At 38.4% G+C, this 19,639-nt stretch overlaps 1 protein-coding gene across 3 annotated transcripts in view; it reads right to left on the reverse strand.

Annotated features, from left to right (window-relative positions):
* Positions 1 to 19,639, reverse strand: part of LOC145991582 (uncharacterized) — a 117,045-nt gene that overhangs the window by 24,036 nt on the left and 73,370 nt on the right. For all 3 annotated transcript variants that reach the window (XM_083127631.1, XM_083127632.1, XM_083127630.1), the window contains 3 exons: positions 14,710 to 14,754; positions 12,388 to 12,459; positions 8,237 to 8,260 (listed from right to left, as the gene is read on the reverse strand). In XM_083127631.1, the coding sequence (XP_082983757.1) occupies positions 8,237 to 8,260; positions 12,388 to 12,459; positions 14,710 to 14,754 (141 nt within the window). The remainder of the gene's footprint in view (positions 1 to 8,236; positions 8,261 to 12,387; positions 12,460 to 14,709; positions 14,755 to 19,639) is intronic.

The raw sequence follows: 19,639 nt of genomic DNA on the forward strand, positions 1-19,639 counted from the left end.
GGGTGTGTGTGTGTTAATACGTTTGGCGTAGTTTTAGGTGTGGCCAAAAAAATATCAAGAGGGGCATATTTTTGACAGGATTATGGACAACAATCTCACAGAAGTGCCTTTTGTAAGTGTAGGCAAATCAATCTGAGGGGGGTCATACTTTCCCGGGAAATTCCCGAGGGCATTTTTACAAAAATCTTGGATTAGACGGGGTTCCACACTTGAGCAAAAAGCTCATATGGGCATGTTGAGCAAGTTTTAAGTGTAGACAAATCTGCCAGAGGGGGGTTCATACTTTCCGGTCCTGGTTGTATCATCAATTACACTACTCAGGATGTGAAACATTCACAATGTAATTGCATTACTTTACATCGCTCTTGGCTGTATTCCAAATGTAGTAAGAGTAGTAGGGTTTTTTTGTTTTTTTTGCCAAGGTATAAGTGTATTTGAGCGCAAGGGCTACCTATTTCATCATTTATAAAGAGTTAACTTCGTCGTTACACTAGCACCAGGCACAAGTGCGTCAATTTCTATTTCGGTTATTTTATATCACTCTTCTGCCTCTTGAGTTAATCGCGATAATACGGATGAATTATCAATTTATAAAATTGTGACGGGACAAACTCAGTGATACATTCATGCCTGACCAGAGTTCGAATCTGGAACATATGACCTCGCTTCGCTAAAAAGGCTGGCAGAAATGTATCGGAAAAGTATAGGACCACCAAGAACCGGTTTCAAGCAGCACAGACGATGAAATCATTTACAGCGACTCGCTGTGGCAGTGTTGCTCGTCACCCCCTCCCCCTCGCTCGCAGATAGCCTAGCCTTCTCTGCACCCCACCTGCTGATTCGTTTCAGGCATATTCCGTCTGGAAAGTTTCTGGCACCCCTCCGCCTCCCCCCTTCCAACCGTGGTTAATAAATGAGACCCTTGCACTTTCAAAACCCTTATCGCAAGAAAAAGCTGGCATCCATTTTACACCACCATACAATAAGATTTACACGGGAAACATTTCCTAACATATTTTCTTGATTCGGACTAAGGGCAAATTAAAAATAGTCAAAGGAATTATACACAAGAGAATTAAATTACTGAAAATATGGAAAAGCGCGATACCGAAATCTGTAATGAGTGCGAGTGGAAAATCGAGAAAAAAAAGTATGAAAATATTCGAATAACTAGATTAAGAGAGAAAGTTATCACGGCTCGAACAATGCAAATGAAAAAAAAAACGGGAATACGAATTGAAATATACGACAATCGGAAGTAGGCTGAAGGAAGCAAATTTTAATAAACGTGGAAAGAAAACATAATCAATGGAGCGCTGGTTCGATTCGCGACGGAAGCTCATATTTGTTGTTCGAATCCCACTCTACACTGTTTGTCCAGATGCATTTACACTTAAAACAAACTTCGTGGAACTTTTTCCAAATCACATGTCGCCAAAAATTTAAAAACAAAAAGAATAACTGTGAAGGAAAAATGCCGAAAGCGTTATTGCAAAATGAAAAAAAAAATCTTTACATATTCGTTCGGAAGTGGTAAAAGAATAATAAAAAACTCAAGCATAAATGTTAATAACACTTGTTATTATTACCAGAGACATTCTCAAAATAAACTTGTTGTCCGTTGAAATCAAATCAAGAGGAAAGCAAGATCTCCACCCGGTCGCTTGAATCTCTGGCTAGATTCAAGAGTTGGAAACACTACGCTTCTCGCGAGCTGCTCTTCCTGGCGAAACTAGATGATATAAAATTCCGGGTTGCATAACCGTAAGGGGGGCGTTTCATTCGATTTCGAGTGTACGGTGAGGATAGTGCCAATTATGGAATACTGTACTGCAGTGCACAGGTGGCACACACACACACACTGGTCACAACGGCTTCGAAACAACGTACTCAATTGTCGTACGTCAAGCACACCACCACCGCACCGGCTCTTTCACTGACACGCTCCCTGACGCTGCACTTCCAATCAGCCCACACGTCCGCACGGCGCTGTGGTACAATCAGCTGACGTTCCTGAGCCACCCGTGCCTGTGCTCTTCACTACCTGACCACTGCCGTCAGGTGGGGCCATGTACTCTGGGGCCTTGTCATCGTGGAACACATGTAGCGTCCTTCATTCTTGCCCCATTCACCCACAACACGTATTTCGTCCGTCTTGCTCGAACCGACGGGGAGCACTACGTACGATCGTGTGGTGTCTGTGTACACCAATGTGGGGTAACCCAGCAGTTGAACAGACGTGCATCCTTTTGACTTCGTTTGTTCCGCCTTTCTATCTTCACTGGTACTGGCTGTACAGAGGTGTAAAGTTCATTTTCACACGTTTTCGGCGTTGTCTAGCTCCTCACGGAGGCATCTCTCGGCAAAGTGGAAGGGGAACTTTCGTCTCTATTTCATGGGAGGTATCTGTGGTTTTCGTTTGTACTATACCTTTAGAATCACCCTGTATATAGGAAATAATGAACTCCCTTCCCCTCCCTAGTTGCTTGTAACTTTCGTCGGCTTGAAAATACTTCATTTTCCTTTCAGAGCATAATATTATTAAATAACGGTTATAAAGATTCCCCCACTAAATTTTAAAGTGAGAGTATTAGAGGGGAAACTGCCCCCTCTTGACCCCCCGTGCGCACGCCTATGCAGACAAGTCAAATTTTGTTACACTTTTAAAACGTTGCACATTTCATGCATTCATGATATGTCATCACACTCAAGTATTTTTTTTTTTTGTTAGCAGATGCCACAAAGTACTTCTTAATTCTATGAAATCTCTATTATTTTAATCTAATTGAATGTCTAGAACCTCACATTATATTTGTGAATGTCGCTCACGTAACGCTGGAATGCCACCTTGCCTTTAATATAAATTTATATTCATTTTTGGCAAACAATCCAGATAACACTAAAAACCAAAAGGCAATGCACAATACAATTATATTTTTCAGGGTACCGTGTAAGTTGTAGGTATTTTAGCATGTTTCAGATTAAGCCGCTAAATTATTAATAGTAGTACAGTACAAGAGTACATGCAAAAGTGGAGAAAGAGGAGATGACGCAAAGGGGATATTACTTTCCTTCAATGAGACATGTACAACTAAGCTCTTAATTACAGGTTAGGCAAGATATCCCCTGTGATGCATCGTGCAATGGAGGCATGTAGGAGGTGAGGAGGTACGGCTCCACACATTCTTGATCAGTCGAGGTAATTTCATAGCCTTAACTTCTCAACTACTTGCTGGGTAGAAGACATTAAGCATAGCTTTAATTTCCTGGGAACCAGTGTCCGTCGTTTTCATATGCCTTTGAAGTCGTCCGAATCTGCATGCTACCTTGCAATGTAGCACAGTTGAGGAACACTGTTCTAGGCGAGAGCAGCTGCCTATTCGGACATGACCTGAGTGCTACGTCACTTGGACGCTGAATGAAATTGGCTCGCATCGTCTGCTTCACTTGCTTAGGAGCCATTCCATGTGAAAGTGGACAAACAAGGTTAATTTATTTTTATTCAAAGTATCACTCATTATTTGTGAAATTAAAGGGAAAATTATCCAGAATTTTGAGTTCTTAATACAAGCATGAGTTTTAAATAGCATATGGTTTCAAAATTATTACTTTTTATAGTAGGATTGGGATTTTGTGTATAGTGTCTTCACGTAATTAGCTTCATTACCATAAGAAAGCAAAATTAATTTTAATTCCATTCTAGTTTTCTCATTGATTGTTTAAGCTCTGAAGTATCATACTTCATTTCTGAAACATACCTTAGTTTGAAGAATCTATTTGTGATAATTTTCATAGCCTTTGCATTATTCCATAATTCTACAAAGTTTGCATGGTGTCACACCCGCCACAGTAATATTTTTTAGAAACTAAAAGCAACCAAATGTCGAGTGAAGTTTGCTTTGTAATTTTTTTCCCCAAGTAAACCCCTATATTTCACAGAGTTTTCTGAAAGACTGCGAAAATACCTAAAGCCATGTCTGAGAAGTGTCACCCGTCAAAATTACAAAGAGTGTATTTTCTGTAGCTGAATATTAAGATGGGGAGAAGTTTTCTGAAATTAAATAAAGTTCATCAAGGAAAATGAAAATTCATGAATTCATAGAGTTACATATTTGAAGGTACTAAGAAAACAATTAACTAATGGAAGTAAATTTCTCTGAATGTCACACCCGTCACAATGGAATTGCTTTTAAGCGAGAAAGCTGATGCCAACGCACTCGTCTCTTCTATTTCACCGGAAGATGATTCTGGCGACATTGACCCTGTCAATAGGGTGCACAAGGGTCGACACAAAATTCCCGTACTGTTGTCTGAAATTGTAACGCGATATTGTAAGGCTGATTTATTCAGTGGTTTTGTCGGAAAGATCTCTATCCTGGGATAACTTCCAGCGGGAATCGAACCTGGGTTTCCTTTGTGGAAGAAATGAACACTACCGATTTTTTGTCTTGGCTCTATAGAAAATCCATGGGTACTAATTTGTCATCTTCTTCCTCTTTTTGTGCCTAAAATTGTCCCCTAAATATCAACTCTAAAATGTAATTCACCACTTTGTCTGAAAGTATCAACAAATCTTCACTGAGACTAGTAGATTTCATTAGATACTTTAGCTACATACATTTACAACGAACAAGTACCCCAAGAACGAGTTGGAACGAACGAGTTGGAGTTTTAAGTCCACTTTATGCACAGTAAGGCTAATCGGGACTGGACCTACAGTTTAAAGTGGGATCCGAACCACTTGTGCCTCCACCGGGTATCGAACCCGGGACCCCTTGATTACAAGGCAATGACGCTACCACTGCGCCATGGGGGAGGCCCAAGTACCCCAAGAGAAACATACATATGGTCAATCGACATTTTTTAAAAAAATAATTGTTTGTGTATAGTTCAAATCGGATAACTTTGTTGGTTTAAAAACTGTGGCTATCTTTCCATCATGGCGACAGTGAATTTTAGGTTTGCACAACTTTACGCTACAGCGCCTAGAATAACGTAGTGTGGAAAACGGCATGCTTCTGCGCTCTCTGGCTGGTTCCACTCGAAAATGATCCGCTAGAGGCGCTGGTGTTGACCCCGGTGCTTGGTGTTCGGCTGCTTATAATGGAAGTAAATGGAGTTTTCGCTGCAACGTCTGATTCTTTTACATGAAGCATTTCTATGAATGTGATAATTGCTATGATATTTGGTACAGTGGTCGCGAAGATATTAACGAACATTCTAGACAGTCGACCACGTCCTGTTATCCTCACACTTTCGTTAATAATACGGGAGAAAGAAATACGCGTGGAATGTTCTTGGCAACTAAATTTTTGTGTATGAATTAGGTTCATTATTATTATTATTATCATCATCATCATTTCTTTTAAAGATATACACACTGAAGCATTTGTATTTTTGATATTTACTGTCTCTTTTCTTCCGCTTTAAACTAATCGCGGCGATGATGATAATGATGATTGCATGAAACGACAAGGGGAACCCCACAAAACTTTCTTAGTGCCATCGACATGAGTGTAAGGCAACTTTTAAATCAATGGGACAAGCGACACGAGATGTTCACACTGTCACACTAGTGACACACACTTCCAGACTGTAAAATAGCATTCATTGCACATGAGGGTCCAAACAGCAAACGACGCGTTCATATGGCGTATTCGCGTGCTACTTGTTACTTCGGTCGGAAAGCTCCTTAAAGGAAGGGTGCTCAGACCGAAGCGACGCGCTACAGGGAGAGTTCCCAACTAAGTGACAAGCGACATGGTGCCTTCAGTCTATTAGCAAGCGTTGCTTGCGAACAACAGATAGGCGACACGATAAACCGCACATTACAACAACAGATCTGGGCAACCCGATAAGCCACACGTGTCGCTTTGTCGCTTCTGCGTCGCTCAAACTGGGCCATTTCCTCAATACCTTGCAAAATGTTGCCGTTGTTTGTTGTTCGCACATACGCAATACAATGAGTGTCTTGCTTTAGTGAGATTGCTCACCAAAGCGACAAGCGGCACGCGACATTTATCGCTTGAGGATTTCACCAACCGAACGCTGGCCTGTGCTTCCCGTTATGCCGCTACGATGTGAAATGTTGCTCTTGATTGGCTCCTTTCCAAGCAACAAGTGTCACTTCGGTATGAAAGTTGCCTTGGACCGAATGACCCGTGTCGCTTTGGTGTGAAATCCTCGTATCGTTTGTCGCGTGTCGCTTTGGTGTAAAATCTCCTTGAGGAAACGGTGCAGTCAGAGCTTTTGCCACTACGGTTCGAAAGGCTGCATTGATTTCCGACTGCTCGCTTTCAAGCGACATTTGTGGTTTGTCGCCTCGGTATGAAATATCTCTCAGGATACTATTTATATTCTAATAAATAACATAGAAAAATAAACTCTAATACACAGTCCAAGACCTGACGTCCGGAATCACATTGCGATGTTTCTTCTTTTGTTACGCACGCATGCTATTTATTTATTAATTTTATTTTACTTTTCTTTCCAAATTAATGCCATTTCGTGACTGCAAATCACTCCACAAATATAACTGTTTCCATCAATTCACTTATCGCCTTTCTAGAGAAACAAATCTACACAATATATTCCAAAAACTAACTAAGCCGCATTACTTTCATAACAAAATTAGCACCTGGGTCGATCGCACTGCCATCTACTTGTCATCGTCTCGGGGAACCAGTTTCTTGGGTCGTTTTCCACACTACGTTATTCAAGACGCTGTATTTACGCTATCATCAAGATCTATGAAAGGGAAATGGCTAGACACTTCAAATAAAGCTCGTTCTCAGCTCATTTTGGATTACACTTCATGTTGTTTTAGCAATTTCTGTAAATCTCTTCATATAATTACATAATTGAGTATAAACAGTCACGTGCTGTTATTAAATAAGCACTTCTGAAAGCATCCTTACCAAACGTTACGGGTTAATTCTAAGAAAACCTTTAACTTTTTTGCTGTAAAGTCTATGATGATAAGCTCTAGGATTTACTAATAGATGTAAGTGTAATTAACATTACAGTACAGTTAATATTACTGCTTTGCGTGCAAATTATTTAATAACCGTTGTACTTAAAGGCCTAGTAATTAGAAAAATATATTTAATTTTTGAATCGTGGTTAGGGGTGTTTAAATTTCCTAGATTCTTTTACAATTGGATCAACTCGGGTACAAGATACATGGTGTAATAATCAAATAAATGTTAAATGAAACTAGTATATAAAAAAATTACAAATCTGGACGTGAAGCCAGCCAATACTGTTCATTGTAATATACAATTATTTTATGTAGCACGTTATCAGAAAATTGATTGTAAATTCCATATTGAATTAATAAGCTAAAGTAAAACTCCCAAAAGCGCCATTCGAGAATATTACTCAGAACTTCTCGAAACAGTTACACTTTAAAATGTGATAGGTTCAGTCTAATAGACAGTCATAATCTATATTGTTCATTTTATTATTTATTGGTAACCATGAGCATTGTACTATTTGTTTCCTTTCAATTATTCTTCACTAGTTGCATGTTGGATCCTCAATTCCAGCTTTCTTGCTAAACAACATAATTTTCTTAAAATTGCATTCCATGTTCAGGAATTGTACTTTATCGCTTCGAATAAATGGAATTGCAAGTAACGTTACGAGGAACTATCATTAACTACTGATAGTTCAATACTTTCAACGTGATTATTGATATTGTGAGGAAATGTGACTGTCATTCTCATGTAATATACCTCCAGGTCAATAAATTAATTGCGTCTCATGGAAATAACCGAAATTCTATTTAAAGAACCTTATAAAATTTGTTTCGAAACCCATACTTCAATAAGATAAGGCGAATGTAGGCATCCTAAACCGTCATATGTACTTCAGGACAAACTTAAATAAACTGTGACCTTGTCTCTATTGCAATCTTTCCAATTCTTGTCAGGACACCCTGTGTGTTGGCTGCATATATCTTCACAACTCGTCAAGATTGTAAACAAGATAAGATTCGGGTGTGTGTCTGTTTGTCCGGAGCTGTACAGAACAGATGCAATAAACAAAACCCACGTCTAGACTTGTAAAAAAAGAATGATTTAAGTACATGTCAAAAAAAAATTTCAATAAACAAATTACATAAAGCAAATCTGAAAGAGAAAAACTTAGATTTTAAATTTGAAAACAAGATGTTGACAATTTGTTTGTTTTATGGGCTAGTAATTAACAAAAGTAATACATAATTTTGTCATACCTGGTTCATTATCTTGCAAAACACCTGTAAAAATAAGTACATATACATCATTAAATTTAATTACAAATAATATGAAAATTTTAGAAATGAAACGAACTTGAAAAAATATAACATTCCTTCCATGAGTACGAAATGTAATTCAATAAATATGATAAGAAAGATGGTCGCTAAGAAGCAGTCTATTTAGAAATAGACAAAAGACGAGATTATATTATTGTACCTGTATTATTTACTAATCATGCCTGTTATATATTTATGTTTTGTGTATTATATTAACGATTATTTACTAATCATGCCTGTTATATATTTATGTTTTGTGTATTATATTAACGATTATTTACTAGTCATGCCTGTTATATATTTATGTTTTGTGTATTATATTAACGATTATTTACTAATCATGCCTGTTATATATTTATGTTTTGTGTATTATATTAACGATTATTTACTAATCATGCCTGTTATATATTTATGTTTTGTGTATTATATTAACGACTCGCGCACTTTGGACGTGGCCACGTCTCGTGCGCTCGCCGACTTGGTTCCCTTATTTGAAATTTTTTGAACGTAACGTTATGTGTGTACAAATATTCAAAATATTCAAAATGTATTTTGTTCGCCGACGTGCTTCGCTTATTTGGAAAGTTTTAAACGTAACGTTACATGTGTACGGGCTCTAATATGGAATAAATTTTCAAAATATTATTGCCAATTCTTCTAATAATAAAGTGAGTAAGTAATAACAGTTTCAAGATAGTTAGATTTCTTGTATAAACGAATTCAATAGCGACACTAAATTGAAAAAGCAATATTTACGTCTTTTGTAATTTTCACATTTGTAAATGTAATTGAAAAAAAATGTTTTCCCCCATTCCCCATCAAATTCCTACCTCTCCTCTGTAATAAATTCTAATGCTCATGTTTTGAAATTCGTTACAGTAGTTTTCCGATTGAAAATAAACTTTCTTTAAGTTCCCTAGCAACGTCCGTTTCCATGGACAACAACAAGAACGACAAGCTCTAAAGAATTGTTCGTTATTATACCCCTAAACATTTAGTTAAAACAAGCACGATGTAGATATTTACCCATTGAGTATAACAATATATACGTAATTGTATCTGGACTGAATCTTCTTCTTACGTCTCCCTTGTTTCAGGCACCTTCTGAAAACTATGAGTTCATTAATCTGTGTGCTATTGATCTGTGAGAAATATAATGTAGCTAGACAATTAAGAATTGAAAGAAACAATGTCTTCTGCAAAAAATGCCCGTGTCAACGGTTGCTAAAGACGTGAAAAAAGGGCATTTTCACCCTTAAAGAAGGGCAAAGTCAGCGATTTCTTAATTTTCTGGGCGTTTTGGAACAATTTCATGGGGGGTCGTAATCGGGCATTTTTCGCCTCTGGGGCTTCCTTCATGGAGAACATTTATGTCAGTGAGTCAGTCAGTCAGTCAGTGGTGGGATTGGGGCTTTATAGTTATTGGATAAAGTGTATCAGTTTTATCCTTCTTTTGTTATCGTTGCTCAAAATTATGGGACATTGATAAAATATTTATGAATACTGTACTATATGTAGAATTATAAAAATATGAAAAGTATGAGATCACATTCAGCTAAAACAGACTTACATAAAATAAATCAAAGCAAATTCATTATTAGGTTAGATTATACAGGGTGTTACTAAAGTTCGTTTCCAACGCTTAGGAGGTGATTCTACAACTGAAAATAAACACAAAAGTTCATGTGATGAAATGACGAAAACGGTACCCATTCGGAGTTATTGTAGTGGGGAAAAGTGTGGAAATTGTATGGTTACAATGAAATATTGGCACAACGGCCAAACATATGACCGCGGTGAAGGGCGTTCCACAAAGAAATGCTCTATTCAAGAAAGGACATGGCAGATGTGTGAAGATGATGCGCAAGGTATTCCCCAAAGGAAGCGAATGGGTCTGTTGAAGTCAAGGGGGTAGGGAAGGGTTTAGCGAGATGTGTTATCCACGGAAAGTGATATGTGGAGACCGACAACTAAGAAGAAAGCGAATATCCGTAGTGGACATCACCATTACGTAGAAAAAGAAAGATGGTGGTGGTGCTGTGCTAGGTTGCATATGTGTCGACATGTTGACTGTGTGCAGAGTGGAGGTGCCGAAGGAACCACATCACAGACGATGTTTCACGAAGAGATGACAACGCCGAATCATCGATTGTCTAGTGCGAGCAAACAACCCCGCGGTGTCTGCTATCGTCGCTGCGGCAACATTAATGCGTGCAACGAGATCCTCGACCGACACGACAGGTGTTTCGTATACAAGGCGTTCCATCTCTCCCTACAGAAAGAAGTCCAGGGGAGTGATGTCCGGCGATCTTGCTGCCGAAGGGCGTTCAACAAAGAAATGCGGCATGCTCTGTCCAAAAAAGCACATCTCAGATATGTGAAGTTACGGTGTTAAATTCTGTCAGGGATCCCATGTTAATGTGTGGCGCGTCCTATCCGAAGAGGGAATGTACCCTTTCAAACTCCAAAAGGTACAAGACCTTTTACCTCAGGACTTTGACCCACGTGAGGTGTTTTGCCAATGGTTTTTTGCATCAAATGGAAACTATCAGGAATTTTGTGAAAAGGGTGTTGTGGACCGATGAAGCAATGTTCACCAAAACGGGCGTGTTCAATAGTAAAAACAGTTACGTTTGGGATTTTGCAAATCCACATGCAATTCTCGTGGCACACCATCAGCACAGGTTTGCGGTTAAAGTGTGGTGTGGGATAGTGCATGACCATTTGATTGGGCCGTACATTTTCCCTGTTCGCCTGTGTGGTGGTAAATATCATGCATTTCTTCGTGATGTTTTGCCTGAACTGTTGGAGGACGTGCCGTTGGCACTGAGGCAAGGACTATGGTTCCAACACGATGGTGCACCACCACATTTCGACCAAAATGTGCGTCATTTACTCAATGGCTTGTTCCACAATCGGTGTATTGGTAGGGGTGGGCCTGTGCCGTGGCCAGCAAGATCGCCGGACATCACTCCCCTGGACTTCTTTCTGTGGGGAGAGATGGAACGCCTTGTATACGAAACACCTGTCGTGTCGGTCGAGGATCTCGTTGCACGCATTAATGTTGCCGCAGCGACGATAGCAGACACCGCGGGGTTGTTTGCTCGCACTAGACAATCGATGATTCGGCGTTGTCATCTCTTCGTGAAACTTAATGGCAGACAGTTTGAACATCGTCTGTGATGTGGTTCCTTCGGCACCTCCACTCTGCACACAGTCAACATGTCGACACATATGCAACCTAGCACAGCACCACCACCATCTTTCTTTTTCTACGTAATGGTGATGTCCACTACGGATATTCGCTTTCTTCTTAGTTGTCGGTCTCCACATATCACTTTCCGTGGATAACACATCTCGCTAAACCCTTCCCTACCCCCTTGACTTCAACAGACCCATTCGCTTCCTTTGGGGAATACCTTGCGCATCATCTTCACACATCTGCCATGTCCTTTTTTGAATAGAGCATTTCTTTGTGGAACGCCCTTCATCGCGGTCATATGTTTGGCCGTTGTGCCAATATTTCATTGTAACCATACAATTTCCACACTTTTCCCCACTACAATAACTCCGAATGGGTACCGTTTTCGTCATTTCATCACATGAACTTTTGTGTTTATTTTCAGTTGTAGAATCACCTCCTAAGCGTTGGAAACGAACTTTAGTAACACCCTGTATATGTTATATAATTATGAAGTATATTAGTTTTTATCGTTCCTTTTTATTATGGGAACTTGATGGTATATTTATAAATGATGTGGAATAAAAAAATGGAAAATATGAAAATTGAGCGTAACATTCAATCTGTTTTGATGTATATTATGTAAGTATTTTTCCGTTGCGTCTGATAAAATCTCTTTAGAAACACGTCTCCTCAACTTTCCTAAGTTGCTAAGCAAGTCTCATTTCTACTATATACGTAGAACAATGTAACTCGACCTCAATAGAAAATCGAATTAGTTGTCATATTTCCTACTAAGTGAAAAGAAAGCGCACATGGAGAAAAACAAAGGTTTACTAAATATATTTTTCATGCCAAAATATACATTTCTAAACAACGGAAATAATAAAAATTAAAGCTACACTCTTACGTGGGGCCTCATAGTCATACACTATGTAATCATAGTTCTTGTTTTCCCCTAGATGTTGTCCTCCTTTGTCACCTGTAACAAATTATAATAATAAGTGTCAATATTTGTAGTGTTGCTAAAATATTCAAGTCTTTTCAACGTAAGAAGTTCTTAGCAATGTATTCAAGACCTTTGGTATGCACATCTTCATACTATGCAAGACGACGCATGTAGAGATTTTAATAATATTAATTTCTTAGAATAATATTTGTGATTAATTATAATGGTGACATTTACTGCTGTATCAAGAAGACAAAAAACCTCTGTCACTGCCGAATCTTCAACCTTAAGTGGTCGTGGGTGATGTAAGCAGCTGCTTCCATGTAATACTGCCCCTGTGTTGCCAAAACGCGTCGATAGTTTGTGTCATCGTTAAGGCGAATACCGTACACAGCAAGAGCAGCGATGTAATATTTAATGTTGCTGAATTGCATGGCAGCGAAGGGAAGGAGGGAATTTTTTAATATACCAACACGGGGGCACAAACGATGGGGAACATTTTCATCTGGGGTGTATACGAGAGGAGTAAATGACTGTTGACTTTATTTCCCGAGTTGGATGGGGTCTCTCTCTCTTCTTGGTACGACTGTTTACTTGAATTTTGGGTTTTAATTATTACAATGAAAATGAATGGTGAAAAGATGAAGAAGCAGATAAAATGAAACCCTTATTCCTTACCCAGGATTCGAACACTGGACCATGAACATCTTACAGCCCGTAAATAGTCATTGCCTCCACGATGGCGTAATGGTTACGTTATTGCCTTGAAATCAAGGGATTCAGAGTTCGATATCCGGTGGAGTACACGATTAGCATATCTGTTCATAAAATGAACTTAAATATCAAATTAGAGTACGTAATGTGCCACGACAGCTAATTGTACTGAAACAAAATTAATAATAATATATTAGAAAGCATAGTGACATATATAGTGATTGTTTCCTTAAGTTTTATTGCAGATACCTAATAGCCATGACGTAAAATTACATTTCAGTAAAATTATGTACTACAATATTGATAGAAATGTATAAATTCATTGTTGTAGAAATTAACCTAAGGGATCTAAGATTAAACTAGGTGCAATCATATACAGTTGCTGCAGAGTGTATTTAAAAACATTCTCTTCCCACTAGCCTTCGTGACGTACTGCTTCGTGTAAAGAATCAATGGATTATTAACCTGTAATCCTGGGGAAGGATGGATAAATATTTGAGAGAAAAGCTTCCTCTTTTTACATATATTTTTTATATTTCTAACCTCGAACTTTCTTCACACACTTAGTACAATATAAGCATTTTGAAACCAGAAGAGATTTTCTCTGGTTTTTGACTATGCTTGAATAGGTTTTCGAGCTTTCGAGAAGTGAAGTCAGTCACATTCAGAGACTAGTTAACACGACCAATGTGGTGTGAAGAACCTTGCGTTTGATAGATGGAGAGCGAATCGGTTGCAGCGTCTTCTTGGCAGTCCGCGCTTTTCTGTTTATAATACAGCACGGTTAGTTTAGCGACTTGTAGATGAGAAAAAATTAAAATAAACTTTCGTTCTCAGTCTGACTAAATAGGTTGCTAGGTTTATGGACTTACATAGTTATCATTACTTCCTGGAGAGAAGTAAGTATAAAGTAAGTCAGTGTATGTGAAGATGCGGTACGTATTTCGTGATAACCTGTTTTTTCTTGGATGAGATTGACTGTGTGGTGCACAAACTTTGGGGATGCCCAAGAGAACACTATAATCCAACTGTATTGGAATTGACAACCCGCACGGTTGTTCGTTGCAAAAGGATATCGGTTGCAAGTCTCTTCGTACTTGCAGAGGAGACCTGTGACATGCTGGGAGAGTTGAGTGTGAGTGCCAATATACACTTTACTACCGCGAGAATAGGGCAAAAGCCTTTTTGAGGATGACGAGAGTAGGCATTTTACAATTAACTATAGCACCTTAATGCACACAACTATAAGCCAGAGGTCGACAGCCACAGATGCATCACACCTCTGGCTTCTTCAACAATATCGTCTGTGGTTTCACAAAGGTCTACAATGACTTCACACGGTCTACTGACTATTCTACGTCGGAGACATCAATGTCTTGATCCTTTCTACCACATTTCAGGTCCAGACATGCGAGTGACGTCAGCTCTCGAATTTTCGGGGCCTATTCAAAACTCAACCTGGTCGGTAAATTGAGGGAACCTCTTCAACATTCACTGACAGTGAAAGTTCAAGATGTATTTTGAAACCAGATTTTTCCCGCCTTGTGGATGCAGAATACTAGCTATTACCTTTTGGGCTGTCATAAATCACCAAATCTGGTTGTTTCACGGGGGCTGCAAAGAAAATTAATAATATCAGTGAGAGTGCTTTACTCAATTCATTGTTGTAGTTACGAGTGCTCCGTGCAATATAATGAGAAATAGATTAGAAAAAGATACAAATAACAGATTCGAACTTTTAAAACAAGGCAAACCTACCCTCTGCACACTGCAACATGCCCTGAAGGCATCTTGAGGAGGATGTAAAAGTAGGACTCCCCATATTCATAATCTAAGTCATTTTGTGGAGATAATGTGATCAGCACCACGCTCAAACCGCCTTTATCCCCTTCTCCCAGGTTCCGATTTATTGGGTGAACACTGTGGCTCGAAAGTAGTTGTATTGACTGTACAACCAGGACCGAAAAGTATGAACCCCCCTCAAGCAGATTTGGCTATACTTAAAAAAAGCTCAACATGCCCATATGAGCTTTTTGCTCAAGTGTGGAACCCCGTCTAATCCAAGATTTTTGTAAAAATGCCCTCGGGAATTTCCTGAGAAAGTATGACCCCCCTCAGATTGATTTGTCTATACTTACAAAAGGCACTTCTGTGAGATTGTTGTCCATAAACCTGTCAAAAATATGCCCCTCTTGATATTTTTTTAGCCATACTTAAAACTAGGCCAAGCTGCTTATAAGAGCCACCTATACACACACCCATACATATTTACTTCTGGTTTAAGTTCAATTGGATACCAGCTTCAATTTGTTTATTAAAAAAATGCAATATGCAGAGACCCTCTAGAATTGCTCCGTGACTCTCTCATTTCTTACATCATAAACATATGATTTTTCACCTATGATAATAACACTACATATGGTGTCATCAGGTAATGCCTCATGGAATTCACAGATAATTTTAATGTTTGTCCTGTCATTCACCACAACTTGTTTTCTTTTTGAAGTGTTGATTACAAACATGGGTCTCTGTGCTTTGAATTCATCTGGTGTGTAATACATGTCAGTATTGCCAGTAGTGACCCTTTTGAATGCCGAAAATGCCTCATATAATTTGAGGAAATCATTCTTGGACATGTCTAAATTGTAATTTTCTCTAGGAAATACCTCATTTCTGCCATTTTTAAGATATATGTTCTTGATGTTGCAGTTATCAAATCTACTTGAATTTTTTTCCTGATTATTGTGTCTCCCAGTCTGAAACAATACCACCACAAAATCAGGCATGTCATATTGTATACTGGAGAATGAATTTGTAGCATCAAACTCATAATAAGAACCAGTTGCGGGCTTCTGTACACATTGATATGTATAAAATTGCAGAGGAATCTGTGGATTTTTTATTATATCAGCTTTGTATTTAAGAGCATAACTGGCCTCATATTCAACAACAGGGATTCTTAGCTCCATAGTCTGAATAATGCACTTGCCTGCATCAGGTAGGGTATTGGGCAAAGCTTCCCCTGTAGAGTTTAATGTGCTGTACCTCATCAAAGCATTATTATCATTGGCAGCTCTTCTAAATGTAATTCTTAAACCACCCTTCCACATAATATCTTTGAAATCTGAGAAGAATCCTGGCAACAGGCGCATGGGGAACAATACAGTATGGTTCTTAGATAATATTTTCTCACCAGCCTCAAATCCACCTATTTTGTAGTAAGAAGCCTCGGTTTTGGATAATTTTAGAGTGGCCAAAGCTGTGGAGGTAATGCCGGGATAATCCACTCTGTTTATAACAACACCATGCTTTCTGATCTCAATTTCAGAGAACAGATGCGGCACAAAATTGTCCACCAATCTTATATTTGAATTTGCCGGATAATCTGTTCCATCGAGCTTTACAACATCAAATTTGATGTATAGTTCTGCTCTGTGGGGGTGTATAAAGCCATCCCCTACATCAAGATCAACCTCAATCTCTGTGTTGGGTTGATTTAAATTTGCAAATGTCCTCCTGTTTGGGGGGAATGATTGTAGCTCATAACTCTCAATATTTTCCATTTTTTTCTTGTATGTATTTTTATTTAAATATTAATCTCTATGATAGCAGTTGTTGTGGCTCCAGCAAAATCAACTAATTCTTCTTTTTCATTAGTGACCATCAATTCAATATAATCTATTCTATTATGGCACACAGGAAAATATAATGTTGGGGATGGATTGTAGATGATTGGCTCCATAAATTCAGAATTAGGTTTGAATGTTGCAATGATGCCAGTTTGTTTGTGAGTGCCTATGCCATTTGATTTGGTGATCATACCCTCAGCCACATTACAGTGAATATTCAGAGTCTCTATGGCTAAGAATTTGGGTATATTCATAGCAGTGTGTTTGATGCCTGCTTCAAGTTTTGTGTTGTTCTCAAAGCCTAACAGCTCTCCTATAGTACCCAGATCCACTGTTTCTGTAGCAGATACAATCTCCACTCTGTGAGTGACAGAATTTTGAGTTAATACTACACCTCTGGGTAATTGAGCATTTAGAGTGGACAGATTATACTGCCCTGGAGTGATGACAATTTTTTGATCCCCTACTGCAATTTTGTTGTTGTGGTGTGTAATATTAGGGATCAAGTACATGCCGTAAAATGCTCTGAGAGCTATTGTTTTGGGATACACTATATCATCATGCAATTTGAGTTTCAATATTGAATTTTGGCTGGTGAGATGGAATACCCCCATGATGTTTTAAATACCACAAGGCTTTTTGAAAATCTTCAATTGATGGTTTATTTATTTGAGACATATATCTAAGAACAGATAAACACAAATGTCCGCAATTAACATCTTTGAAGTTTTGAACACGGGCATTATTGTAATAAAGATTAGCTGAGTTTAGATATTTTACTAAATTTTCAGGTGGATCACCTCCAAATGAATCAAACACAAATGCCTCATTTTTTAAATATTTAAGATAACAAATCCAGTGAGTGCCCTGATTTTTGTACTTATCCAAATTAACAATGCCACACTCTTTGTTGAGTGGTTGTTCTGGTAAAGAATCAGACATGTACACACCCCTAAAATGTTTGATGCCCAGTGGCTTGATTAAAGCTTCAATATCTTGGTTTGTAAGCGGCTCTTGTTTTTTTTAAACTTATTCATGGCTCTCTTAACACCTTTGCCTTTTTTCTCCATGACCAGGTTATGGCGCCTCTGCTCATCTAATTCTGCCCTATTTTTCTTGGCATCTATTACTGTTTTTGCTATGGCAGCTGATCCCCCAGCCAAGCTCCCAACAGCCCCGAGAGCAGCTAAGATGGCAGGGATGGTAAATATAAATCCCCCCACATGTGATTTTTTTCTAGATTGCTGTAATTTTTTTAATTGGGGGGTGCTAAGCAACAATTTCATACCATGGCCCTTTGCAATACAAGAATTTTTTTTCTTGCGCTGCTTTTTGGTCAAAAGGCTATCAATAGTTTTAAGAGATTTGAGACCTGCATAAGGTATTTGATACATAACACCCTTGGCCTTCATTCTAGGTTTATTATATACATATTCACAACCCCCACCCCAGTTTTTGTTTGGTGCTCATAGCTATGGTGGTTCCCAATGCTGCTATTTTTTCACTCAAAGAAGCATCTTTGCTTACAAATCTACCAAATGCAGCCTCTTCTAATTTCTTGTCTGCAACATGTCTCTTCTCAAGATCAGAATGTGTGTTGTATGCTATGTCATGGTCTCTACGAGCAGCATCTAGGGGATTTACACCAGGATCCCCTCTGTTTAATCTATGGTCCAATTTTGTACCGGGACCACAATACTGATAGCCTGGAATATGTAGTTCAAATGGCAGCTTGTTTATAATGTCATTAACCAAACCCCGACCCTCAGAAATATTCCAAAATTTAGGTGGTAGAGTATTAATAATTTTTATAAGATATCCAATCCCCTTAGTGTCATTCACTATAAAATTAGATAATTTGGTGCTTATCATGTCCATAATTCCAACTTTTTCATTGTAAAAATTGTGGTTGCCAGCATTTTCCTCCCCAGCTATCACCAATAACCTATCCACAAGTTTCCTGACATCATCAACCCACACAAATTCTTTAGGCAGGGTGTTGTATTGTTTGATTCCACTGCCAGTCTTGATCTGTGACCATATGGGCTTGATTAAATTATTGTATTTTGCCCCACTGCTCGACTTGACTCTTTTTTGTGTGGGATCATTGTTCTGGTATAGAGCATCTGATTTTATTAATATTTCTTTGTAATATTCATAATCTTGATCTGTATAGCTGCCAGGCCTTTTCCTAGTCATCAGTTCCCACAACCCAGGTGTTCCGGGGTACTTAACAAAAGCACCTTTTTCTCCGAGACGAGATTCTGAATAAACAATCAGATCATCTCCCATAAATGTTACTCTGAAATTGCCAATTCTATGTATGATGCTACCATCAAGCTCTGTGTCAGCATATAAGCCAAAAACCTCATCTTTATTGTCTTTAGGTGTGGTTAAATATTTTTGAGCAAGAAGACCCAATTCAATAGGATCCTGAGTAGCTTCAATTCTTCTAGGAGCAATAGGACTAGGTGTATGAATACTGGAAAGTGGGGTGATTGGATAATCTAATATGTTCCTTGCAGCTACAGGTACAAGCTCTGTGATCAAATTTTGATTTTGCTCTGTAACAGTTTTGATATTTTTACCTAATTCACTAATAGCATCAATGATGGGCTGTTTTGTTTGTTTGTGTTTTTCATAAATTCCTCGGTTCTCTGATTTCCATCCCTTAAATCTTTTTACAAGATAATCTCTTAATTTAAGATCATCAATGATTGGCCTTTTCATGGTTATTTATTTATATTTCAATGTCTAGAAAATTGTTGATTTTATTTCTGTATTTGCCACTATTGGGTTTTCTTGTCATATCAATAGTGACAAACCCATAACTGTCCTGGTTCCAGCACCTACTGCAAAACTTGGAAAAA

The sequence above is a fragment of the Lepisma saccharinum genome, chromosome 8 (genome assembly GCF_977018435.1).
Source record: "Lepisma saccharinum chromosome 8, izLepSacc3.1, whole genome shotgun sequence".
NCBI lineage: Eukaryota > Metazoa > Arthropoda > Insecta > Zygentoma > Lepismatidae > Lepisma > Lepisma saccharinum.